This window comes from Hyla sarda, chromosome 2 (genome assembly GCF_029499605.1).
Source record: "Hyla sarda isolate aHylSar1 chromosome 2, aHylSar1.hap1, whole genome shotgun sequence".
Taxonomy (NCBI): domain Eukaryota; kingdom Metazoa; phylum Chordata; class Amphibia; order Anura; family Hylidae; genus Hyla; species Hyla sarda.
In genome coordinates this window covers 118,859,349-118,886,182 of record NC_079190.1, presented here as the reverse complement: position 1 = coordinate 118,886,182, position 26,834 = coordinate 118,859,349, and the positions used below count along the sequence as shown (strand labels likewise).

Here is a 26,834-nt window from a genome sequence, read left to right as displayed (position 1 = left end):
GACGTGTACATGTATATAGTGAGTGTGTATATATAATGTGTGACGTGTACATGTATATAGTGAGTGTGTATATATAATGTGTGACGTGTACATGTATATAGTGAGTGTGTATATATAATGTGTGATGTGTACATGTATATAGTCAGTGTATATATAATGTGATGTGTACATGTATATAGTGAGTGTGTATATATAATGTGTGACGTGTACATGTATATAGTGAGTGTGTATATATAATGTGTGACGTGTACATGTATATAGTGAGTGTGTATATATAATGTGTGACGTGTACATGTATATAGTGAGTGTGTATATATAATGTGTGATGTGTACATGTATATAGTCAGTGTATATATAATGTGATGTGTACATGTATATAGTCAGTGTATATATAATGTGTGATGTGTACATGTATATAGTGTGTGTATATATAATGTGTGACGTGTACATGTATATAGTGGGGGACATGTATCATTATTTGTGTATGGTAGAAGCATTTTACCCCTTTTCCCGAATTCTAAATTATGTGCAGAAGCGCTAAATTTATCAATCAAGCGCAATGAGCTTCATAAATTGCGGATAAATATAGTAATTTCCCCAATCCACTCTTTGGAAAATGGCTTATATTTGCGCAAAAAAACAGCTCTTGCAGCACAATGTTTGGTGTAAAGGAAAAGTATGCAGTTAATAAATCCATGCGTACTATAGATGTCACTCCAAGGTACCCCGATTAGGCCACATCTGGAGGACATGCTCTACCAAAATGTGCGCAAAAAAAGGGCTTGCGCAAAATTTTGTGCAAAAAAATACACACGAAACAGGGGTAAAATCTTTGATACATGTCCCCCAGTGAGTGTATATTTATTACTATTCACATGAGTCACTAGGACGTGAGAGTGAATAGTAATAAATATACAAATAAAGGGCAGGTCTAGCGTTTCATACAGGAGGAGGCTGGGATACAGGAGCCGCCTCCATTGCACAGAAAAGCTGCTCTGCATTTAATCTACAGGGGACAATATCTTCTAAACTACTGGACAAATTTATGTACGTTATACCTTTTCTACTCCAGTTCACCCGCATTATGACCCAGTGTATTGGGTTTAGTGCAGGTGAACAGACTGCCAATTTCCCTTTAAGTCCTTGGGTACATTGTGTGGCGTTATTATGTCCTAGCAACACAGTGTGTCGCACCATTACATCCTGGTAGCACAGCATATGGCACCATAATATCCCGGCAGTGTAGTGTTGGGCACTATTATATCCTAGCGACACAGTGTGGGGCACTTTTATATTCTGGCAGCACAGTGTGTGACACTATGATATCCTAACAGCACTATGTGTGGCACTTTTATATCCTTGCAGCAAAGTATGTGGCACTATTAAGTCCTAAAGTATATTGTGTAGCACTATTATTTCCTGGGGTAGATTGTGTGGCACTAATATGATCTGGGGTACATTGTATGGCACTCATATCTTGGCAGCACAGTGTAGTGTGTGGCACTATTATATCCTGGCAGCACAGTGTGTGACACTATGATATCCTAACAGCGCTATGTGTGACACTTTTATATCCTTGCAGCAAAGTGCGTGGCACTATTAAGTCCTAAAGTATATTGTGTAGCACTATTATTTCCTGGGGTAGATTGTGTGGCACTAATATGATCTGGGGTACATTGTATGGCACTCATATCTTGGCAGCACAGTGTAGTGTGTGGCACTATTATATCCTGGCAGCACAGTGTGTGGCACTATTATATCCTGGCAGCACAGTGTGTGGCACTATTATATCCTGGCAGCACAGTGTGTGGCACTATTATATCCTGGCAGCACAGTGTGTGGCACTATTATATCCTGGCAGCACAGTGTGTGGCACTATTATATCCTGGCAGCACAGTGTGTGGCACTATTATATCCTGGCAGCACAGTGTGCGGCACTATTATATCCTGGTGGAACAGTGTCCGGCACTATTATATCCTGGTGGCATGTACAGTATATAGTGCTTTATAATTGCTCCCCCTAATTTTGTCATGGCCCCTAGTGTGCCCGCCCCCCCAATATAAAAGCTGGAGACACCACTGCCGGCCGGGAGCGCAGTATGGCCACATGTGCCACCGGCTTTTACAGTTAATAAATGCGGATCGCAGCGGGTATGTGGAGAATGACCCAGTGCGATCTGCACCTCAGCCCCTGGACTATAACTCCCATCATGGGCAGAGTCTGTCCATGATGGGAGTAGTAGTCCTAACTGTCCCAAAATAGTTAATACATTATGTTTCCAAAATGCAAAGAGGAACACAAGTTTCACATTCTCAGATGCTTTCTGACCCTTTGGTACATGTCCTCCGAGGTGGTGTATATTTGCGCAAGAAAAGTGCTTTTGTGCATTTAAAAAAAAAACAACACAGTTAATAAATTTGATTCTACAGTAGAAAGTGCTCTATGGTAAACTTAACCGTAGACAGGGCTATGAAGAATTCTATCAGATTTTGTGCAAAAAATAACGCAATAAAACTCTTGCGCAAATTTTAGCGTTAAAAAATACAAAAAAAAAAAGCTCTAAATACAATGATAAATTCCCCTCAATGACCCTAAGCACCAAGACACAGGAGCAGCTAAGAGACAACTCTTCTTTTCTTAAACGTCTTTTCAATAAATGAGCACAGATTTCTAACACACTTTATTCATTTTGTTATTATGGGGTATTGGGTCCAGAATAATGGGGAAAACTTAAAAATATCATTATTTTTTATTTAAGGACAAGGCCGCAACAAAACAAAATGTGAAAAAGTGAAAAGGTCTGAACACTTTCCGAATACATTGTAAAATGTTTTTTTTGCTAAAAGCCTAGACACGTTATTTCCTGAAACTATGTAAAATGATATAATAATAATAATTCTAACCTACATTACCTGAAAGTGGCCACCTGATTCTTCCCAAAGAAAAAGCCCAAGACAAATATTAATAAATAGATCTTCATTTCCAGCAAGATGTGAATCCGTTTAAGGTCTGTAAATCTATGCTGGCAGATGACAAGCAACCTTCAGTTCACAATTGTAGGAGTGTTTACACTTCTGTTAAACTTTAAAGTGCAGGGTCCACATTGCTACACCGTCCTTTATTTCAGAAAGTCGTCTTTCCCCTCAAAATAATGAACAGATTGGTGACGTCTGCTGTTTGGGACCATCACAGATTTTGGGAATGAAAGGCTCTACTGCAGTGGTCTCCAACCTGCGGACCTCCAGATGTTGCAAAACTACAACTCCCAGCATGCCCGGACAGCCGTTGGCTGTCCGGGCATGCTGGGAGTTGTAGTTTTGCAACATCTGGAGGTCCGCAGGTTGGAGACCGCTGCTCTACAGAATACATATCTAAGTAAAGTACTATTCAAATCAGTGACTGTTTGCTTATTGTGTCAGACATTAAAGGGGCACTCTAATGGTTAACATTATTATTATTTTTTTTAATCAACTGGTGCCAGAAAGTTAAACAGATTAATCCTTCCAGTACTTATCAGCTGCTCTATACTGCAGAGGAAGTTCTTTTCTTTTTGAAGGTCTTTTCTGTCTGACCACAATGCTCTCTGCTGACCCCTCTGTCCATTTCAGGAACTGTCCAGAGCAGGATGGGTTTGCTATGGTGATTTGCTCCCACTCTGGACAGTTCCTGACATGGACAGAGGTGTCAGCAGAGAGCACTGTGGTCAGACAGAAAGGAAATTCAAAAAGAAAAGAACTTCCTCTGTAGTATCCAGCAGCTGCTAAGTACTGGAAGGATTAAGATTTTTAAATAGAAAATTAAACAGATTTGTAAATTACTTCTGGCACTAGTTGATTTAAAAAAAAAAAATATATTTCCACTGGAGTACCCCTTTAAGGGTGCCTTAACATGTACAGTATCCTGTGCAGATGTGATGCTGTGTTTAGTTATTTAGTTTACATTGAAGGGGTACCTTACAGCCCCAGCGTTCAGAACATTTTGTTCCGAATGCTGGGTGCGGGCGTCATGTCATCCACCACATGCCCCCTCCCAAAGACTTACATTGAAGGGGAGTGGCGTGACGTCATGATCCCCGTAGCCCCCAACCAGCATACGGAACTAGAGATGAGCGAACTTACAGTAAATTCGATTCGTCACGGACTTCTCGGCTCGGCAGTTGATAACTTATCCTGCATAAATTAGTTCAGCTTTCAGGTGCTCCCGTGGGCTGGAAAAGGTGGATACAGTCCTAGGAGAATCTTTCCTAGGACTGTATCCACCTTTTCCAGCCCACCGGAGCACCCGAAAGCTGAACTAATTTATGCAAGATAAGACATCAACTGCCGAGCCGAGAAGTTCGTGACGAATCGAATTTACTGTAAGTTCGCTCATCTCTATTCAGAACAAAATGTTCCGAAACCTGGGGCAGTGGAGTACCTCTTTAAAATCTTCTTGAAATCCTGCACATTAAATGTGCACAGGATACTGTACCTGTGAATATACCCTGAGGGCTCGTTCGCATGAGTGGATTTACTTTCAAACTCACAGTGTGTTTCACGCTGTACAGTAAGTTAGAATGGGGATTGGCTCTTCGAGGCATAATTTTGAGGGAAATCTCCTGGGGACTCCCCCTTTCAAACTTGCAGTGGGAAACACGCTGAGAGATTGAAAGTAAATCCGCTCATGTGAACGATCCCTAAAACAGTTTTTTTATGTAAAAAAGGCAGAACATTTCCGAATTTTTTTCTACTATATGATCTGGTTTTTGCATTGTTCCAAACAGATGTATTTAGTGTCTTTTTATGCTATAGCAAATGCTCTTGAAGGGGTACTCCACTGGCCAGCGTTCGGAACATTTAGTTCTGAACGCTGTGTGCACGCTGGGGAGGTCGGCCACGCACCCTCAATTTAAGTCAATGGGAGGGGGCATGGCGTCATGATGGGCCGTGGCCGACTCACTCAGCGTGCACACAGCGTTGGGTACTAAATGTTCCGAACGCTGGCCAGTGGAGTACCCCTTTAACAATTTGCAACCAGCCATTTTTTCTGACATAAATATCCCAAAAAAGTGCAAAAAACTTTCTCAGGACCTTACAAATTATGATATGGCCCTAACATTTTACTGAATGAGAAATACCAGGCGTGGTTTCATTTAGTTCAAAAGAACTGAATATTTAATAAATAGACTAATAAAAAATAATAAAAAGAATGAAAACTGACTTTTAAAATAGTGTCAGCATTAACCCCTTAACAACACAGCCAGTTTTCATTTTTGCATTTCTCGCCTTGTAAGACCCATAACTCTTGTATTCTTCCATCTGCAGACCGATGTGAGGGCTTGGTTTTTGGGCAAGCAGTTTTTCATGGTGCACTTCATGGTAAAATATTCTGTAGGTCAATGCAATTAAAATTATACCAATTTATATAGTTTTTATATTATCGTAGTACTTTAACAAAAAGTAAAACTTTTAACAAAATCAGCATGCCAAAAATTCTCCTCTTCTGATTCCTGTTTTTTTTTTTTTTTTTTTTTGCTGTATGAGGGCTTGTTTTTTGTGTTGTGATCTGTAGTTTTTAGCTGTACCTTTATTTTTTTGGTAGGACTTTTATAATTTTTTTTCTCATGTGATAGGCCCATAAATCAGCATTTTTGACATTTAGTATTTTTTTTTTTACACCTTTAGCAATATCAAATATGTTTATTATTGTAATGTATTTTTTAAAAGGAAGGGGTAAAATGGGAAAAAGGGTGATTGCAAAATAAAAATAAAAAAATTTTAATTGCATAAAATCCCCTCCCCTAATAAAAATACACTTACAGTTGTCCTATGGCATTATACAGTGCAATGGACGATCCACTGAAACAGCCTAGCTAAGGGACGGTTCACACTATGATTTAGCAATACAGGAACTGGATGCGGCTGGGGGAAGCGAAAACTGGTCAGCACATTTTTGCCCCATATGCGATTTTCTTTAGGTCTGGTTAGAGAACCGTATATGGGGCAAAAATAAGCCAACCTGTTTTCGCTCCCCCCAGCCGGATACGGTTCCTGTAAATTAAAAATGTGGCGTGAACCCAGCCTAAGCTAGGCTGCATAAGTGCACCGGCGATCAGCAGCAGGTTAGGGGACCCTCCCTAGTCATATTAGCTTATTGAACCCCCGCAATCATGTCACAGGGGTACTATAAGCTCCACTGAGCTAACTGGCATGTTCTACTTTCACTTTAGATGCCGTGATTGCCATTGATCACAGCGTCTGAAGGATTAATGACGGTCAGAGTTGGGATCGCCACTACCTGTCATTAATTGTGTCATAGCCACTTAATGCTCCAGGGCATACAGGCACACCCTGGTGTGTTAAGTTCCAGGTGGAAAGGGCATACCTGTACACCCGATGTCCACAACGGGTTAAAGGAAAACTGGCAGATGGGTTATCTGCATTAAACCCAATACAAAGGGTTAGTGTGTGGGTGAACTGGATTAAAATTATGTATCACTTACCTGGATCCCTGGTCCGGTTCCAGAGATAAATGCTGTATTAACCTCCATGTCATTGAAAACCGAATGCCAAACGTGGCATCCACTTGTGTACATTTTGCACCATTTTCGGTTGTTTCCATTTTTTTTCCCACTGTACACTAAACCATAGTCTACTACGGTTTTATATCCGGGTGAAAAACTGGATACAACCCATATACGTTTTTTTTTAAATGGTGGTCAATGGGAACCGTACAGAACCGTGCATGCATACAGTTCCATCCGGTTTGCACAATACGGTTTTGCAGTGTGCACATGCGCAGTGCACACCGAAAGTTCTTCCAACAAATAGAACAAGAAGAACTTTCATTTAAAATAAGGACAAAGAAAGAACCGTATCCGTTTTTATTTTAAACATATTAAAACCTTATGCAACCAGACATCCCTTTACAAACTGTATACAGTTTAAAACCATACAGAGGTTCGGTTTTGAGACAGTGTTTTTTTTTTTTTTTTTTACAAAAAACCTGATACGGGAACCGTATTGTAAAAACAAGATGTGAATGCAGCCTTACACCGTTCACGGCAGTTTAGTGGGCATGTCCACGTATATTATCTGCTTTACATGATATTTTCAAAGGGCTGAGAGTCCAGTTTACATAAAAAAAACTTCACACCAGCTACAACCAGAAAGGGTTGTAGTTTTATATATTTTTTTCAGTTTTTGGGGGAAAGGTATTTAAAAAAAAATTTTTTTGAATATTATATAAATTTATTATTTTTTTCCTTGGTCAGTGCACCTGCACTCACATTTAACCTCAGAAATGTTTTAATTATACAGTTATTGCTTGTCTGGACACTAGTAACCATGGAATATTTCGTGAGATGTTTCCGCCAGAAATTTTCTGGGATGCAAAATTTGGCACAAAAATCTGCAATTTTGGCGCAAAAAAATCCAATATGGCTGCAAAACAAACAAAAAAAAATTGCCCCCAAAAAAACTATACAAAAGTGGCACGAAAATGAATTTTTACATATTTTCAAAGCATCACCAGACACCTTTGAAAATGTGAGGAGAAAAACAAAAAGGTGTGAATATCATCGCTGGAACAGAAATTACAGTAGTTTGAGAATCCCACCCCTAGTGTATGTTACATACTGGGTATCATTGTATCATTTTTGTTTACGTTACTAAATTAAAAACTAAAAATGCTTTGAATCACAATATTATGACCCATATAATGTTTTTTTTTTACAGCTTTTCCTTACTGTGTAAATGTACCCTGAACCAAAGCAAAGCATTTCTTTATAATATATTCACATGGTAGTAACTTAAAAGTTTAAGAGGCCAAAGGTCCATTTTCTGGCAAACATTTGCTTAATGTGACCTTTCGATGTGATCCTCGGCCAGATTTGCGATTTTTGACTGACTCAGACATGAAAACACATTCTCGTGTGTTTAGTACATAACAAGTGCAACAAATTTATTGGAAATTCTATTGGCTTCTTTATTGTTTTCCAATTTACCACAGCTGTAAAATGAACAGACTCCTTGTGTACATATTGGGCGAGATTTTTATTTATTTTAAACCTGAGCAAAAGGGGAAAAGTTGAACAGTTGCCCATAGCAATCAGTCAGATTGCAAAAATTAAAGAAGCAAAAGGCCGGCCTGTGAACAGGAGTCCAACAAGGGGTCACTTACTTGCAGTCATGGCCGTCAATGTTGGCACCCCTAAAATTTTGCTAAAAAATGAAGCATTTCTCACAGAAAAGGATTGCAGTAACACATGTTTTGCTATACACATGTTTATTCCCTTTGTGTGTATTGGAACTAAACCAAAAAAAGGAGGAAAAAAGCAAATTGGACATAATGTCACACCAAACTCCAAAAAAATGGGCTGGACAAAATTATTGGCACCCTTAACTTAATATTTGGTTGCACAAACTTTGGAAAAAATAACTGAAATCAGTCGCTTCCTATAACCATCAATAAGCTTCTAAGGTTAAGTTTCCACTTGTTTTTTTGGAGGGGAAAAACACCAAGAAAAACGCCAATTCTGCCGCATGGCATTTTGTCAGCAAAAAAAAAAACCGCTGTGGCCAGATGTTAGCTGTAAATCGATGAGAAATCACAAAATTCTTTTTCCACTTTGCATTTTTCAGTTTGGTGTTTTTCACTTTTTTTTGGCGTTTTTCAGCTTCTTGGCAGTTTTGCAAAGTCGCAGCATGTTGAGCCTATGGCGTTTTTTCCTTAAAATCGTGGCATTTTTCTCCCATAGAAAAACGACATGTGGGTTTTAATTTAGGTGTTTTTGCAGGTTTTTTTTTTTGGGACTTTAGCAATCCAAAAAAGTTATGGAGATATCTGTTTTTAATCACATTTTATAGGGTACCATTAAAATAATATTTAAAAAAAAATACTGTAGTGATGGAAAAAAAAATGTAATTAACAAAATCTATCTTTATAACAATTTTAATACATTTCTAAACAGGGATCAATTTATGAGTGCAGACAGGGCACTAAAAATGTAGCTGACAATAAAAATGTAGTGTTATTCACTTTTTTCTCTTATATTTTTTAGGTAGTACTACTACTCCCAGCATGGATGCTACTCGGCGGCCACTCTTCTATGGTCCCCTGCACTGCCGTATACGGTCATGGCCGTAAATGTTGGCACCCCTGAAATTTTTCTAGAAAATGAAGTATTTCTCACAGAAAAGGATTGCAGTAACACATGTTTATTCCCTTTGTGTATTAGAATTAAACAAAAAAAAAACAAAAAAAAGCTTTTCCCTCCTTTTTGGTTTAGTTCCAATACACACAAAAGAAACAAACATGTGTTCCTGCAATCCTTTTCTTGAAAAATTTCAGGGGTGCCAACATTTACGGCCATGACTAACTTATTTCTCCCCCCCCCCCCCCCCCCCCCAAAATTTTTTTTTTTTTATTATCTACATCTATATATCCATCTATCATTTGCATGTTGCAAGTTCTCTTATTCGTCTATTGCTTCTACAGGCCCCTAATTTTTATTCAATGCCCCCTAATTGTACCAAAGACTACCCCCCAGGGGGCAATATTGCCCACATGAGAACCGCTGTTCTAACGCACATCATATTCCAGGCTTTTTACACTAGAAGTTTTGCTTTTAGGGACCTATAAATTGCTAAATGGAATACTATTGGAATTGGAATGGAATAGATTTAGCCATTGACACTGTAGGTCTATAGTGGCCCTGGGGAAATACATTTTACAGTCATATGAAAAGCTATGTGTATTTATATGTTCATAAGACCCTTACACTGCTAGGGAACAGACTAGAACACCCAGGGAAGGACAAGGGAGTGTCAGATGCTTTGAGAACTGCACCACAATGCTAAATTGTGTATAGGCTCCAGAGAGGTTACTCTAGTACTGCTTAGGGGGTCTGCAACAGATTTGCCATGTTTTCATGACAAAAAAAGGTTTTACAAGAAGAAAAAAAAAATGTACAGGATAATATTTGACAGAAAGTGCCGAACTTGTCCATAAATCGTGCATGGTACTGCAACTGGGTCCCATTCCGTTCAATCAAACCCAGCTGCAAAGTCTGTCACAATCCTGGACAGCAGTGGCAATGTTTCACTAGTTAAGTATTCAAGCTTTAAAAACACAGTACAATGACATTTGTGCAGCGATTGTAACCACAAAATAGGACGTAAAATAATCTCATTCACAATAAGATATTTTTATTACAAAATGAAATAAACATTCATTTAATAAGAACACTTATGAGGCATAACCGTCATATATGCCGGCACACAGCCATGGCAGACTTGAGAACTAGAGATGAGCGAAGTTACAGTGATGCGATTCGTCATGAACTTCTCGGCTCGGCAGTTGCTGACTTTAGCCTGCATAAATAATTCAGCTTTCAGGTGCTCCGGTGGGCTGCAGACTCTCTCCTAGGACTGTATCCATCTTTTCCAGCCCACCGGAGCACCTGAAAACTGAACTAATTTATGCAGGATAAAGTCATCACCTGCCGAGCCGAGAAGTTCATGACGAATCGAATCACTAACTTCGCTCATCTCTATTGAGAATCTTGTTAGACCCCCAGCCGCCACGATTACTTTGGAGTGAGGCAGACAACAAAAGAATCCCCATCCCTCAAATGGTCACTGACAAATTTCTTTTGGGGGGGGGGGGGGATTTAAAGCAGTGGTTCTTAACCTCTCACGACTGTACAGTTAAAGTATGTTCCCGGGTTCAACTCATGCGTGAGTTCAGGCAGAATTTACGTGTGATCGGTACCTGCAGACAAAATAAGTAATTAAAATACTTAATCCCCTTGGGCCATTATTCCCCCTCCATCTTAATCCCCTTTTGTATTATCCAATATGGCAAAAGAGGAACAGAGGGAAGGGGGGGGGAAGATAATGGCACAAGGGGATTAAGATTTCGGGGTATAATCACCTCCTCCTCCATCTTAATCCCCTTGTGCAATTATTATCAGATATGACAAACTGGGATCAGAGGGGGGGAGGAGGTGGCAGAATGGCACAAAGGGATCAGAGTGAGGAGGGGGGGGGGGGATCACCACCACCCACCCCCATATTAATCACTTTGTGCCATTATAAACCCCCCCCCCCTCTGATCCACTCTTGCCATTATCCCCCCTCCATCTTAATGCCTTCGTGACATTATTTCTCCCCCCCCCCCCCTCCCCTCCCCTCCACCTCATCCCCCATGGGCACATATACACAAAAAAGAAACTCCCTCCCTTACACTTTTTTTTATCTTATTTGATTTTTTTAACATTACCCAGCCTTTTTGGGTATACAGCGCATCCCGTGTGTGGCCTGTCTGGGTATACAGAGCGTCTCAGAGTCCCGTTCGGCAGGGCACACGTCGTCCTGCGCTGTGCGGCATCTCCGCGCTCCCCAGGTTACACGTCTCCCAAGCAACCATGCGGCTCCCTACAGTAGCCATGGCCGCAATACTACACAGAACGCTGCCGCGGCAATTCTCCGCTGTGCACTGACAAATACTGGCCAATGCATAGCCGTATTTGTCAGCGCATTGGCGTTCCCCCTGCACAACCCGTGGCATACCCCTACGCGTACCACTGGTTGAGAACCCCTGGTTTAAAGCATTGTCATTATAAAAAACCGTGACATATCATGCATACATGTTAAAAAGTTAATTGTTCAAGCTCTGTGCTAAGACCACCCACTCATCACAAGATATAGCTGGGTAAAGCACGCTTCACTGCCTGGCTTACCACTTGGATCAGGCTTTTTGCAAGTGACAGGCTCCATAGACTATTATAGAGCCTATCTTGCAATGATCACAGAAGCAGAAAGTGAAGAGTGCAATTGCTAGAACTAGCAATCCGTGAGGGCAAAGCACTGAGACCCTGACTGATGAAATCTTTTGACATTCCTAAAAGTTTTTTTTAAATTTCTTTATAATGACATTAACACTTTAAATAGCTTAAAAGATTGGAGAGAACTCAAATCCCAGCAGTTCTGACAGAATCCTGGCTGTGTATTACAGCAGTGAAAGTGTCCATGCAAACTAAGCACTGTAAAGCTTGGCATAGGTCCTCCAAAGACCCCTGCCTGTTGTACTATTACAGAGTGGGCTGCCATGTGGTTGAAATAACAAAATAAAAATACTACAAGTGCTCATATATACAAGTGATTATGTCCATTTAAGAAGGAAATTCTTTTGACAATCTATGTTATATATGCCGCAATTGTTTGGTCATTTAATGAAAGAAATTATCTATAAAAGCAAAATAACAAAAAGACAAAAATAAATAAAATGAACATAAAATACTAACATTAACAGAGAACATGGCAAAAAGTGGGCAGTTAATTCTTGACAGCAATAAATCCAATCTGGGTCCCAAAGTTCTCTCCATCTCGGGTATGTGAGAAAAAAAGGTCCTGGTTACAGGAGGTGCACAATGCCAGTTTATCTTCAATGTTCGTGGGCAGAATTCCACCACGTTCCAGAAGGATTCTAAGGAGAAATTTCAACAGTTTGATATTAACATATGTGTTCTTGCTTTTTCTTCTGATTACCTTACAAATCACATAATTAATAAGGCAGAGTTCACATGTATTCAGTAAGTAGAGGAACAAAAAAAAAAAAAAAATAAATAAAATAAACACTTTAATGGAAAGGTTAGCACCTTTTTCTGTGTTATGGAACCACTCCTGACTTTGCCTTGACTCCTTAAATTGTCACTCATTAAAAATGTTTTTGCTATTGCACGCCTTATGGTAAATAAAAAATATTTCTAACATTTATTATTATTATTATTATTTTTTTTTTTAAACAAAGTAAGTTTTCTAGGTTTTATTTCTGCTAATAAAAAAGATCAAGAGCGCATTTTCCCCCCATCTTATACACAGACTTTGGACAAGGCCCAAACACAGAAAGTGCAGCCTGGAGTGCTGAGGGGTGTGTCCAGCCTCATCCAATCCTCTCACACTTAACTGCCATATGCTGTTGGTTGGAAACACCCCCATCAGCACTCCAGGCTGCACATCCTGTGTTTTGGCTTCGGTCCTAAGTCTGTATGAGATGGGGGAAAATGTGCTCAAGCTTTTTTTTAAGCACAAATAAAACAATTTAATTTTTTAAACATAGTACCGTATATACGCAAGTATATTTTTCGTGCTGAAAACGTCCCCCTCGGCTTATACTCGAGTGAAGAAAAAATAAAATAAAATGTATTTTCCACCCTAGGCTAATACTTGAGTCTAAGTTTTCCCCAGGTTTTTGGGGTGAAATTAGAGGACTCTCTATACTAGAGTATAAGCCGACCCGAATATAAGCAGAGTAAGTATATATATTAGAAATATTTTGTATTTACCATAAGGAGTGCAATAGCAAAAATAAGTTTTAACCCTTTAACAACAATGGATGTAAATGTACTTCATGGTCCCGTGGTACTTAAAGGGTACCTCTCATCAAATAAACTTTTGATATATTTTAGATTAATGAATGTTCAATAACTTTCCAATAGCATGTTAATGAAAAATATGCTTCTTTCTATTGTATTTTTCCCGATCAGTCCTGTCAGCAAGCATTTCTGACTCATGCTGGAGTCCTAAACACTCAGAGCTGCCAGCCTGCTTTGTTCACAGCCAAACAGGCTGTGAACAAAGCCGGCTGGCAGCTCGTAGTGTTCTCCTTTGTGAACAAAGCAGACTGGCAGCTCGTAGTGTTTAGGACTCCAGCATGAGTCTGAAATGCTTCCTGCCAGGACTGGTAGGGAGACCCCTAGTGGTCATTTCTACATTTATGCTCCGCCATGACCGCAAGCACCGGAACGGTCTTGCACAGCAGGTCCCAGCTGCTATCAGCAGCTGGGGATAGGGGATAAGTTTCAAATCGTGGGGGCTCCGACCACTGGGGCCCCGGCAGCCCATGGGAAGGGGGCTTGCTGACCACCACACGAAGCGGCAGCCAACACCCCCCCTCAATACAGCGCTATGACAGAGCTGGAGATTGCTGAAGGCAGCGCTGCGGCTCTGCTATAGAGTTGTATTGAGGGGGCGTGTCAGCCACCGCTTTGTGCGGTGGTCAGCAAGCCCCCTTCCCATTGGCTGCCAGGGCCCTGTACAGGAGATCATGCCCCCCCCCCCCCCCCCCCCCCCGGGATCTGGAACTTATCACCTATCCTTAAGGGACTACTCCTTTAATGCCAGGCATCAGCCTGATCGGTAGTGCCCGGCATTAACCCTGGGTCCTGGCTGCTGAGAACACTTTAAACCCTGGTAAGGGGACTCAGGATGTACAGGTACTCCCGAGTCCTTAAGGACTCTGGTACGGGGGGTGTACATGTACGCCCTGTGTCCTTAACTGGTTAAAATACTAATGAAAATGTGGACTAAATATTGCATGTGAATCTAGAAGGGAGAGAAGTTTCCATAACCCAATTTCATTTACATAAATACTAAACATGTAGGTTCTCTAACAGCAGGGAAGCAGTAAGGCCTGCTAAAAAAAAATAAAAAAAAATAAATACAAAAAAAATACAAAAAAAAATGTCCAGTGCTATTCCAAAATACATTGTGCATCTATGGCCACTTGAAATTGACAGTTCATTAGGAAAAACAGAGCTTAAAAAGGGGTTATCCAGCATATGGTGATTTTAGTACGTACCTGACAGACATTAATGGACATGCTTAGGAAGGATCTGCACTTGTCTTGGGGCTAAACGGCTATGTCATGAGATTACCATAACACTGTGGCTAGCTTTTTGTGGACTGGCATTTCCTTTGAGTTTTCTTTGCTTACAAATCCCATAATTCCATTTTCCTGTCTCCCACCCATCAGCCACCCAACCCATTGAAACAAATGAGCTGCATCCATTCAAAAGACCTGTGGTTTTCAAACAGGGTGCCTACAGCTGTTGCATTAGTTGCAGATTGATCTCTCTCCCACCAAGTGATCGCTCCACCCATTGAAGCAGACAGGCTCCCTGTCATCAGCTGACTAGTGAGTCAGGTCTCGGCCACATTGCAACCTGGGAAAAATCTGAGACAACAGTCATTTTTATGCTGCTTAATATTGGGGTGAAAATCACAGAAGAATTGTGAGAAAAACGTCACACACAGGTACAGACACTGTATTATGCTACAGGGGCTGTAAAGTTAGTGTAGTTCAAAGCCAAATAAAAAAATCATGGAATACCCCTTTAATTCACCTAAAAACAGCACTACACCTGTCCTAAGGTTGTGTGTGGTATTACAGCTTGGCTTTATTTACCTCAAGGCAACTGAGCTACAATACCACACACAACCCTGAGAACAGGTGTGGCACTTTTTTGGAAAAAATCTGCTCTGGTTTTCCTGTCCTGGATAACCTTTTTCTGACAGCAATTTTTGTCTTTTTACTTCGTTGCCTTCTAAGGCTATGTTCACATGGTAGAATTTATGCACAATTTCTGCATGAAAATTTTACACAGAAATGAATTGCCCATTCATTTCAATGGAATTCCTGAAGCGGAAATTAATCAGCAGAAATTTTGCTGTGTGAACAGGACAGCTGAATCCCATTGAAGTGTACTGGCCATATATTAAAGGGGTACTCCACTGGAAAACATTTTCTTTTAAATCAACTGGTGCCAGAAAGTTACAGATTTGTAAATGACTTCTATTAAAAAGACTTAACCCTTTCAGTACTTCTCAGCTGTATACTACAGAGAAAATTCTTCTCTTTTTGAATTTCCTTTCTGTCTGACCACGGTGCTCTCTGCAGACACCTCTGTCCCTTTTAGGATCTGTCCAGAGTAGGAGAAAATCCCCATTGCAAACCTCTCCTGCTCCGGACAGCTCTTGAAATGAGCAGAGTTGTCAGCAAAGAGTACTTGTGGTAAGAAAAAGGAAATTCAAAAAGAAAAGAACTTCCTCTGTAGTATAAATCAGCTGTTTAGTACTGGAAGGATTAAGATTTTTTTAATAGAAGTAATTTACAAATCTGTTTAATTTTCAGACACCAGTTGATTTAAAAGAAAATGTTTTCCAGTGGAGTATCCCTTTAACGCAGAATTACATGCAGAAATTCTGATGTGTAAACACAGCTTAAGAGTCATACATTTTTTTTCTTGTTTAAATTGCTTTGTATCACCATATAACATGTCACCCCTACAGCTTTTATTTCAGTTTTTAAAGCTATTTATGGACTTTTTGCAGGATATGCTACTTCTCTTGGTACCATATCTGGGGGTAGTGGTGACTTTGGTTGCTTTTTAAATTTATGGGAGGCAGTTTAGGCATTGGGTAAATTTTTCCCTTATGATCCCTGTGCATAGAATTTTTTTTGCTGCATTCAGAGATGTCCTAACTATGAAATAGTGTTAGTTTAATATGTTTTTGAACATTTTAAGTTCGTAAAGTGTAAGATTTAAATTTACATTTTTATTCACTCATTAATTTATACAGTTTGTCTTCCCATGAGACTTCAACAAGGTTGTGTAATACTACTAGACTGCAGGGTATTAGACTTTGGAAATTTTCATAGTACCCCCTGCTTAATAAACAGGATGGCAGGCTTAGGGGCAGCTGCTGGCAAGTGTCTGCTGTAATACACAGCTGTCACCTATGGAGTACGGAGCAGCCATCCAGTTAATTGCTTAAGTATAAGAGCCCTAAGCAAACTTTTTATTATGTTTAATATTTCTCTGATAATATATTAAGAGATGATTGCATATGTCATACAAATAAGATTAGTTTCTATAAAATCCTTCTAAAAATTGAAGCCAATAGTATAGTTATCTATTGAATGTGATTTTGGCACCCTTAAAGCTTTAGCTTTTAAACGCATATGTGTTTGGGACAAATTACCTTAAAAAGATATATCCTGGCAAGAGTGGGTGTGGGTAAGTGAGGGCGTAAGGAGGCTCATGTAAACTAAATACTTGCCTATTCCACTCACCCACTGCTCAAGGCTTTCTCTGAGTTGATAAGTGTTGCTGCAACCAGTTACTGGCTGAGCGGGAAGGTCCTGCTCTGACATCTTTTCTGAGAAACTGAGCAGCAGGTGACCAGAAGGCACCAGAAAGGGAGCTGCGGTGGAATGGGGTAGCTAAGTTTCACTTTTTATCTTAAGCACAGTAAATAAACTATATCCAGGGAACCCAATCTCCTCCATTAATCAATATACATTACAGAGGGATGAACATTTATATTGATAAATGGTTACAGTTTTACAATACAATTTCCCACTGTGCTTTACTAAATGACATGGCAATAATGCAAAGTCAATAAACCCCAACACTAACCGTGTTGCTTTTCTGATATCAACATTAGGGTTGGAGGACTCAAGCTGACGGACACACTGTTGGTCGATGTCATAAAAGGCTTTGGCTTCCTCCCGAGTTAATGTGAAGCAGCACGGTCCCACTGATGGGCCCAGGACTACTAGTATGTCTTTCACATCACTACCGTATTCTGATATCATGGCGTTCACTGTGGCCATCGAGATTCCTAGCAAGGTGCCCTTCCAACCTAAAGAAAACAAGGCAAAATCATGAGTGGATTTGTGTGGCCTTCATAAATAGTTTACTTGATGAATTATGATTTTTCCATCACTTTACTGCATGCAAGCTACTAGCTCTACCACTTCACTCTCCTGCAACTTACAGAGAATGAAGATCCAGTACACAGAAGCTTCCATTTAAAAGCCTTCATAAAAACATTCAGCCAAACAGGTCACAAAAACCTAGGTCTGACCTCTGTTCTTGTAACCTGTCCAGGCGGATGTTTTTAATATGTTGAAATAAAGAAAGTTTAAAAAGGGAAGCTTTGAGCACTGGATCTCTTTTCTTTATGCACTGTGGAAGGTTAGACATTATTGCACCAAATAAATCCTTGCACTGGAGCACGCCATTGGGGGAAAGGGAGGTGGCCTGACGTGTAGATAGACACAGGTTCCTAGATGTCTTATTCAAAATGACAGGTTAGGACGGCCTAAATTTCAGGACAGCCTTAGGCTATGTCTAGACGGTGGAATGTCAGGTATATAATGGGTATAACATAACTGGTGCATTAAATGCATACTGACCAGAATTATGCTCCCAACAACTGACAGTGGCAACTTGCACCATGTTTGTCCTTAAATCTCACAGACCGGGAGTAACACTTAACCTGTTTTTTGTTTACTAGTCAACTTCTTTAAAGTGTACCTGTCATCAACAAAAATTTTTTATATAACATAGATAATACCATTATATGTATATTTGTAATATACATTGGTTAAAAAAATATGTATATTTTTGTCCCTACAGCTATGGCCTTTATGTCTCCATGAGGAGTCCAAATACAGGAAGTGAGGGTGTACAAGCAGGACTCTGTGCACTGATGACGAGCAGTGTTCTGTGCAGTGAGGCTCTGTGATATGCTACAGGCTCACACATGAGGATGATTGACAAGCCAGGAACCTGCACAGAGCCCTGCTTGTCCTGTCCTTACTTCCTGTGTTTGGGCTCATCGCAGGCAATAGCTGCAGGGACAGCAAATTTTCACCCATAAATATACACATTTTTCAACCAATGTATATTACAAATATACATATAATTGTATTATCTACATTTGAAAAGTTTTTGTTGACGACAGGTACACTTTAAATTGGGCCTTTCCACATATAAATCTGCAGAGATGTTCATGAATATAAATCAGAAGTGGTGATGCTGGAGTGGACAGCACTATTTTTAGAAATGGCCAAAGTTCCCTTAAAAGGCTTTTATTGTATCTTTATTTGGGAACAGTGGTAATATTCAGCTAGAAAAAAATTAGATCATTTTAGACGGCTTGACATTTAACCTCTCCTACTCAATACAGAAAAAGAAATGCATCCATATAGTGGTACCCCAAGGAGAATTTAATGTCCAACATCACCAAAAATGAATGGTCCAATACAGGTATAATATTCAATAAACACATGGGACAGCTGTATACTGAACAATCATGTTGCCATCTCTCCTAACTCCTACATAAAAATGAATATTGAATAGGCCAAGTACTTATTTGTTTTAAGAGAGAGCAGGGATAAGCCACTGCCAGACAGCCCTGGTGGCTTATTTTGCCAGGAGCAGAAGGATTAGGCAGGTAAAATCCTTCCCTTCTTCATAATTAACTTCTGGGGAACAACGGGGGGCCCCATACAGATTAGTAAATTGGTAGGTTCGAATACATATATTAATTTTTCTCAATTCTGAATACTGGAGGAATAGCCTGTGAAATTTCCTGTGAAACTTTGAGCTAACAGATATTCATAACTTGTACTTTTTGAACTTCAAATGGTGTCCGCATGTTTGAACATTTTAATGTTTATCCAAATGAGTGTATAAAACATGTATTCAATTAAAGATAGGCAATAGGACTTGAAGGAAAGACAGCATTCTATTAATCTAAACCCCTGAGTAAGGTAGGTGTTGGAACCAACATTGGCCACACTAATATAATTTTGATGTGTTTTTATTATGGACTCAAATATAATGGAATGCAGTGGAATTTCATGGATGGAATGGGTGTAGGGTGTCTGCAGGACTGGCTCCAGGAATTGTGGTTGATACAAACAGCTGATTAGACAATCATTTGCTTTTATCCTGGTCAAAGCCATACAATAGGCCAGGCACCTGAGTGTTAAGAATTGAGGTGAGCTACAGTTCCTGTTACCTCCAATAATATAAGCCATAAAACCAGCCCCTGCGGTGTGGGATACAATGGACTGCAAATCATCCTGTCAGTCCACCAAGGTGTGATTCTCAAGGAAACATGTACATCTTCAACACAGTGTGGGACAACAAAGACCCCCCCCCCCCCCTCACTCAAGACATCAAAAGGACAAGAACTGATTGCAATGACAATAAACTGTAACTGTTCTGATTGGCCATGGAGATGTCTTGGGATGGGCAATGTATGGGTTATGTGTGTGGATGACTGCTATATATTGTTACTTATAGGATGATGAGAGAGACCGCACTTCCTTCCCCCTTCCTTTTCACCTTCCCCTCTTCCTTGCACCCCTATCCCTTAGTCAGGTTCCCCCTTTGTATTTATATGTATATGTGTAGCTTGTAATAAACCCCCATAAAGATCCAGTTGTCCTCAATTAGTAAGGCACCCCCAAAACAAAGCAGTTTCTACAGTAGGCAAGTAAACATTTTTTAAATAATTTTATATTACATTAAAATACATTTAAACTGCCTTCTAGATTGATTAGATATTTCACTCCTTATTTACCTATAGTTGTCCCCTGCCCCATACTATTAGTAATGACAATGCCAGGTACTGCGGTGCTGTCTGAAGCCGACCGGGACACCTCACACTGCCACTACAAATAGTATGGCAGAGGTAAACCTATAAAAAGGCTACATCTAAGTGCTGCAGTCCCTTCAAACTGATCACTGGGAGCCAGACGCCTGGCAATACTGATGGCCCATACAAAGAATAGATCTGGAGACCAAGCAGGTCAATGTAGTACAGGTTCTGAGCTGAACCAATCAGGAAAATTCTGCTCAGGAATCCTGTTGCAGTAAGAGCCCATTGCTTTTAATGGGATTCTGCTGCACCATGCACACTGGAATTTCCAAGGCGGAAACATCAGGCACGAAAATCCAGATTCCAGCCTCCACCGAAAGAATTGACATATTTTTTTCCACAAAATTCTTTCAGAAATGCATTGTAGTCTATGAAGATGCTGCCATCACCTACATATCCACCTGCTATTTGCAGAATGTCCACCTATATTTTCCAGGTGGAAATTCTGAAAAGTTTCCGCCAAGTGAACATGACCTAAGGAAATAAAGCAGTGTTTCCCAAACAAGGTGCCTCCAGGTGTTGTAAAACTACAACTCCCAGCATGCCTGGACAGCCAATGGTTGCCCAGGCATGCTGGGAGTTGTAGTTTTGCAACACCTGCAGGCACCCTGGTTGGGAAACACAGTCATCTTGCTGGAAGTAGTAAAAGCCTTGTTCACATAATGGATTTTTCTTTCAGAAAAAAAATACATTGCACAAATCCAAAAGGAGACCTTTTTTCTTGTTACAAATTTAAAGCAGGATATACAGTGGATTTAATGGGGTTAAAAGGGGTACTCCGGTGAAAAACTTTTTTAAATCAACTGGTGCCAGAAAGTTAACAGATTTGTAAATTACTTCTATTAACCCCTTAACGACGCAGGATGTATATTTACGTCCTGCGCCGGCTCCCGCGATATATCGCGTGGGTCCCGGCGCTAATCAACGGCCGGGACCCGCGGCTAATACCACACATCGCCGATCGCGGCGATGTGCGGTATTAACCCTTTAGAAGCGGCGGTCAAAGCTGACCGCCGCTTCTAAAGTGAAACTGAAAGTATCCCGGCTGCTCAGTCGGGCTGTTCGGGACCGCCGCGGTGAAATCGCGGCGTCCCGAACAGCTGATCGGACACCAGGAGGGCTCTTACCTGCCTCCTCGGTGTCCGATCGACGAATGACTGCTCCGTGCCTGAGATCCAGGCAGGAGCAGTCAAGCGCCGATAATGCTGATCACAGGCGTGTTAATACACGCCTGTGATCAGGATGAGAGATCAGTGTGTGCAGTGTTATAGGTCCCTATGGGACCTATAACACTGCAAAAAAAAAAAAGGAAAAAAAAAGTGTTAAAGGTCATTTAACCCCTTCCCTAATAAAAGTTTGAATCACCCCCCTTTTCCCATAAAAAAATAAAACAGTGTAAAAAAATAAATAAATAAACATATGTGGTATCGCCGCGTGCGTAAATGTCCGAACTATAAAAATATATCATTAATTAAGCCGTACGGTCAATGGCGTACGCGCAAAAAAATTCCAAAGTCCAAAAAAGCGTATTTTGGTAACTTTTTATAACATTAAAAAATGAATAAAAAGTGATCAAAAAGTCAGATCAAAACAAAAATCATACCAGTAAAAACTTCAGATCACGGCGCAAAAAATGAGTCCTCATACCGCCCCGTACGTGGAAAAATAAAAAAGTTATAGGGGTCAGAAGATGACATTTTTAATAAATAAATTTTCCTGCATGTAGTTATGATTTTTTCCAGAAGTGCGACAAAATCAAACCTATATAAGTAGGGTATCATTTTAACTGTGCATCATGTTAATACGAGTGGCTTTACCATCTATGCTATTGAACTTGTTAAATCTAACATTAGAGGAGGATGTATCAGGAAAATTAGCTGACAGAGAAGCTTTCTGGCAGTTCACTTTAGGAACACGCAGTCCCACAGGGTTAAATATCCGACGGGAACTGTTGTTTCATTATTAATTTCCCATATTTTGTCCTGTTAGTCCTGTTACCCTTTGTTAGTTTTTAGCCTTTTTGGTATGTGGTATTATACATTTTATTTATGTATTTTGATACACTTTTATATATATATATATATATATATATATATATATATATATATATATATATATATACACTTCTTTTGTATTTTGTATCCTGCATGTGCATTTTACCTGTATACCTCGATCCCTGTCTATCAGTGTGATGTCAGGTACATGGGCGTTGTTTCACCTTGCCCCACCCTTTGAATTGGGTATATAATGGCTCACCTGTGCTCACACTGATGTCACTGAGGAAGAGCGTTCGCGCTTGAAACATGTCTGACTAGTGTGCTTTTAATGCTTGCTCCTCACATAATAAAGCTGCCTTCACTGCAGTGCTGGACTCCTTCATTTCTAGTATCCGGGGCGCCTGGCCAGGCACCGGTCCGTGCATAGCACGACACGGGAGGTGAGCTGGACTCTTCATTCCTTTGCTATCATTTTAACCGTATGGACCTACAGAATGATAAGGTGTAATTTTTACCGAAATATGCACTGCGTAGAAACGGAAGCCCCCAAAAGTTACAAAATGGCGTTTTTTTCCCGATTTTGTCGCACAATTTTTTTTTTCCGTTTCGCCGTGCATTTTTGGGTAAAATGACTAATGTCACTGCAAAGTAGAATTGGCGACGCAAAAAATAAGCCATAATATGGATTTTTAGGTGGAAAATTGAAAGGGTTATGATTTTTAAAAGGTAAGGAGGAAAAAACGAAAGTGCAAAAACGGAAAAACCCTGAGTCCTTAAGGGGTTAAAAATATCTTTATCCTTCCAGTACGTTTTAGCAGCTGTATGCTACAGTGGAAATTATTTTTTCTTTTTGAATTTCTTTGTCTTGTCCACAGTTCTCTCTGCTGACACCTGATGCCCGTATCAGGAACTGTCCAGAGCAGGAGAAAATCCTCAGAGAAAACCTGCGCTACTTTGGACAGTTCCTGACACAGAGGTGTTAGCAGAGAACGCAGTGTAAAAGACAAAAGAAATAAAAAAAAAAAAAGCTAAGAATTTCCTCTGTAGTATACAGCTGCTAGTAAGTACTGGAAGGATAAAGATTTTTTAATAGAAGTAATTTACAAATCTGTTTAACTTTCTGGCATTAGTTCATTTAAAAATAAAACAAAGTTTTCGAACGGAGTACCCCTTTAATGCCTGTGTGGTTAGAGGCTGCAGTTTGTGAGGATTCCTTTTAAAAAAAATACACGTCACATACAGTTTGGTGCAAAATATTGGTGTACATGTTTGACAGCTAAAAGGTGGCATGAAGCATGCTTGTATGCCAGGAGTTACACCAAATGAGTCCAGCATTCCATCTTGATAAATATGGTGAACTTTGTACTACAATAGGTTAAAAAAAAAAAAAAAACATTCTACCCACGGAGAAAAATTAATATAATTTCTCTTATGGATCCCTCCAAACCCCTTGTTTTCAGCTACAGCTACAAGGGGGACATCATTCATCCTTGTAACATAGCAAGAACACAGCATCAGAAACCCCTGTAAAGGGAAATGTGGCTACCATACATTGACTCCTTAGCTGCTACAGAGATATATATATATAATATATTATAAAAAAAAAAAAATATCCCTAGAATGTCATGCCTGATTTTTGGCTCTAATAAGCACCATTACCTGAGTGAGCAGCACCAAACGCTTTATTTACAGGATCGGAAAAAAGCATAGGTATACAGTCTGCCCCAGGAGCTGCTACTGTCACACCTTTCTGATTGGTTACTATCCCATCATAGCTGTCAGGTTCGTTCTTTCCCATGATCCAAACATCACTGGCATGAGCCGCCTAGCATTACAGGGTGATAAAAACAACAGCGATAAAGGCCAAATCTATAAACAGAAAATTTCACGCTCCCAAAACTTTACATTTTGGAACAGGCCAATAGAAGTTTAACATCTCCTTCAGCAAATTCATCTATTAGTAACTTCCTATCAGTAATATTAAAACATGTTCCATTTATGCTTTTAAGCTATTTTACCTCTCTACAAAGTAGTGCAAAATTTAGAAGAATGATTCACATAATGCATCAGGAATTTTGGCCTTATAGGGGTTAACTGGCTGGATTATAAATTTAAAAGAACAATGCCCATTCATGTGTGTGTAATTTTTTTTAATTACATATACGGTACAATATATATATATATATATATATATATATATATATATATATATATATATATATATATATATATATATATATATACACACACACATATATATATACATACATACACACACACACACAGTGGGCAATAAGTATTTAGACAGCCAAATTGTGCAAGTTCTCCCACTTAAGATGAAACAGGCCTGTCATTTTCATCATAGGTATACCTCAACTATGAGAGGCATAATGAGGAGAAAAAAAATCCATAAAAATCACATTCTGATTTTTGAAGAATTTATTAGCAGATGGTGGAAAATAAGTATTTGGTAAACAACAAAAGTTAATCTAAATATTTTATTATATACCCTTTGTTCTGATGTTTTGGAGCCGTTGCTGGGCAACACAGACTTTCAACTCCCTCCACAGGTTTTCTATGGGGTTGAGATCTGGAGAATGGCTAGGCCACTCCAGGACTTTGAAATGCTTCTTATGAAGCCCCTCCATTGCCCGGGCAGTGTGTTTGGGATCATTGTAATGCTAAAAGACCCAGCCACGTTTCATCTTCAATGAAAGATGAATCTTCAATTCCTGGTCCCTTTGCAGAAAAACCGCCCCAAAGCATGATGTTTCCACTCCCACGCTTCACAGTAGGTATGGTGTTCTCTGGATGCAACTAAGCATTCTTTCCCCTCCAAACACATTCTTTCCCCTCTACTTTGGTTTTATCTGACCATATGACAATCTCCCAATCCTCTTCTGGATCATCCAAATGCTCTCTAGCAAACTTCAGACAGGCCCGGACATGTTCTGGCTTAAGCAGGATGACCCATCTGGCACTGAATGATTTGAGCCCCTGGCGGCGTAGTGTGTTACTAATGGTAGCCTTTGTTACTTTGGTTCCAGCTCTCTGCAGGTCATTCACTAAGTCCCCCCGTGTGGTTCTGGGATTTTTGCTCACCGTTCTTGTGATCATACTTCTCAACGAGAGCGAATAGTCACCGGCACTAGAATCTCCACTGTGCGGCTGTTTAATATACTCGCACCAGGTGCGGAGTAATCGGGTGTACTACTACTGGTTATCGGTAACAGTGGTGCAAGCAGGGCTGTGGAGTAGGTAGATAAATGTTCCGACTCCAGAGTTTTCTGTACTTCCAACTCCCCTGTATTAATATGTGAATGTATTTTATACATTCCTTGAAGGAAAGAAAGGTAACATACATGTCATTACCACAGGACTACTGGCTGGGAAGCCAACAGTCTACTGTATTGAACAGTTTGTGTGCTGATCTGCTGCTGAAGATAGGGCAGTGGGAGGATCAAGGGGCATTTATTATAAAAACATGATTTCCCTAGTAGAATCCCATAGTCATGTTTAAAGTTTAAAGGGGTACTCCTCCCCTAGACATCTTATCCCCAGGGTCCTGCTGCTGGCAATCCCCGGGATCGCCGCTGCGGCATGGCGCTTTCATTACTACACAGCAAGTTCGGGGGACGGATACAGAGCGATACAGTGGACGGAGCAGCGTAATGTCATAGCTCCGCCCCTCGTGACATCACGGTCTGCCCCCTTAATGCAAGTCTATGGCAGGGGGCGTGAAGACCGCCATGCCCCCTCCCATAGACTTGTATTGAGGGGGCTGGCCGTGACATCACGAGGGGCAGAGCCATGACGTAACGGTGCTCCAACCCCTGTATCGCCCGTCATTACGCACAGAGCAAACAAGCGATCAAGTTTACAAGTTTTTATAGCCTTAGCTGAATGACAGCAGTTTTTCCAATGGTTTACAGCTTCAGTCTTGAACTATTGACCCTCCATTCCCTTCACTTATACAAGTGTCTCTAGTCCTGCAAAAAACATTTCCTTAACCCCTTATCAGTGAGAGGCTAGGTTACCCATGGTTTCCCTGTAACAGCAGAACACTATGGAAAGTATAAGTATTGCCGCTCCTAATTGTGCGTTGTGTGCCATATAGTATATCACATGAAAAGCATGCTTCACAGTCACTTAACGTGTTCGTTTTGCGGTTACGTCAGGCACTGCATGCATTGGTCTTTATTCTTAAAGTAGAGAAGTCATTAATTATAACTTTTTGTGATTGGGACATTTAAACTTCCTTTTTTTCTTTTATTTCAATCTAAATTTAGTAGGAGTCGGAGTCTGCATTGTTTGCCGACTCAGACTCCAGGTACCCAAAATTTCGTCCGACTCCACAGCCCTGGGTGCAAGCGTAACACAGCCAACAACAATAGTCCACACTTCTCAAAAAGAAAAGACTCTGGACTCACCAAGAACTCCGATTATTGTCTTTATTCTTTAAGGATACAAGACACCAGCAGGTACAGCGGGTACACAGACGTGCGGGGGTGGGGGGAGTGGCGACGGACTGTTGCGTGCATACAGCACTTCCTC

The 26,834-nt window shown here is 40.3% G+C and overlaps 2 protein-coding genes across 4 annotated transcripts in view; both read right to left on the bottom strand.

The window, feature by feature from the left end:
- The window catches only part of CPB2 (carboxypeptidase B2), a 123,995-nt gene extending 120,942 nt beyond the window's left edge, over window positions 1–3,053 (bottom strand). For 2 of the 3 annotated variants that reach the window (XM_056555394.1, XM_056555395.1), the window contains exon 1: window positions 2,914–3,053. In XM_056555394.1, the coding sequence (XP_056411369.1) occupies window positions 2,914–2,981 (68 nt within the window). In that variant the 5' untranslated portion in view covers window positions 2,982–3,053. The remainder of the gene's footprint in view (window positions 1–2,913) is intronic. The other variant, XM_056555396.1, reaches the window with a different exon arrangement.
- Window positions 3,054–11,172: 8,119 nt separating this feature from the next.
- LOC130355349 (purine nucleoside phosphorylase LACC1-like) overlaps window positions 11,173–26,834 on the bottom strand; it is a 32,163-nt gene continuing 16,501 nt past the window's right edge. The window contains exons 4-6 of the mRNA XM_056555392.1: window positions 23,940–24,105; window positions 17,244–17,469; window positions 11,173–12,469 (exon numbers count right to left, since the gene is read on the bottom strand). Of these exons, the coding sequence (XP_056411367.1) occupies window positions 12,319–12,469; window positions 17,244–17,469; window positions 23,940–24,105 (543 nt within the window). The 3' untranslated portion in view covers window positions 11,173–12,318. The remainder of the gene's footprint in view (window positions 12,470–17,243; window positions 17,470–23,939; window positions 24,106–26,834) is intronic.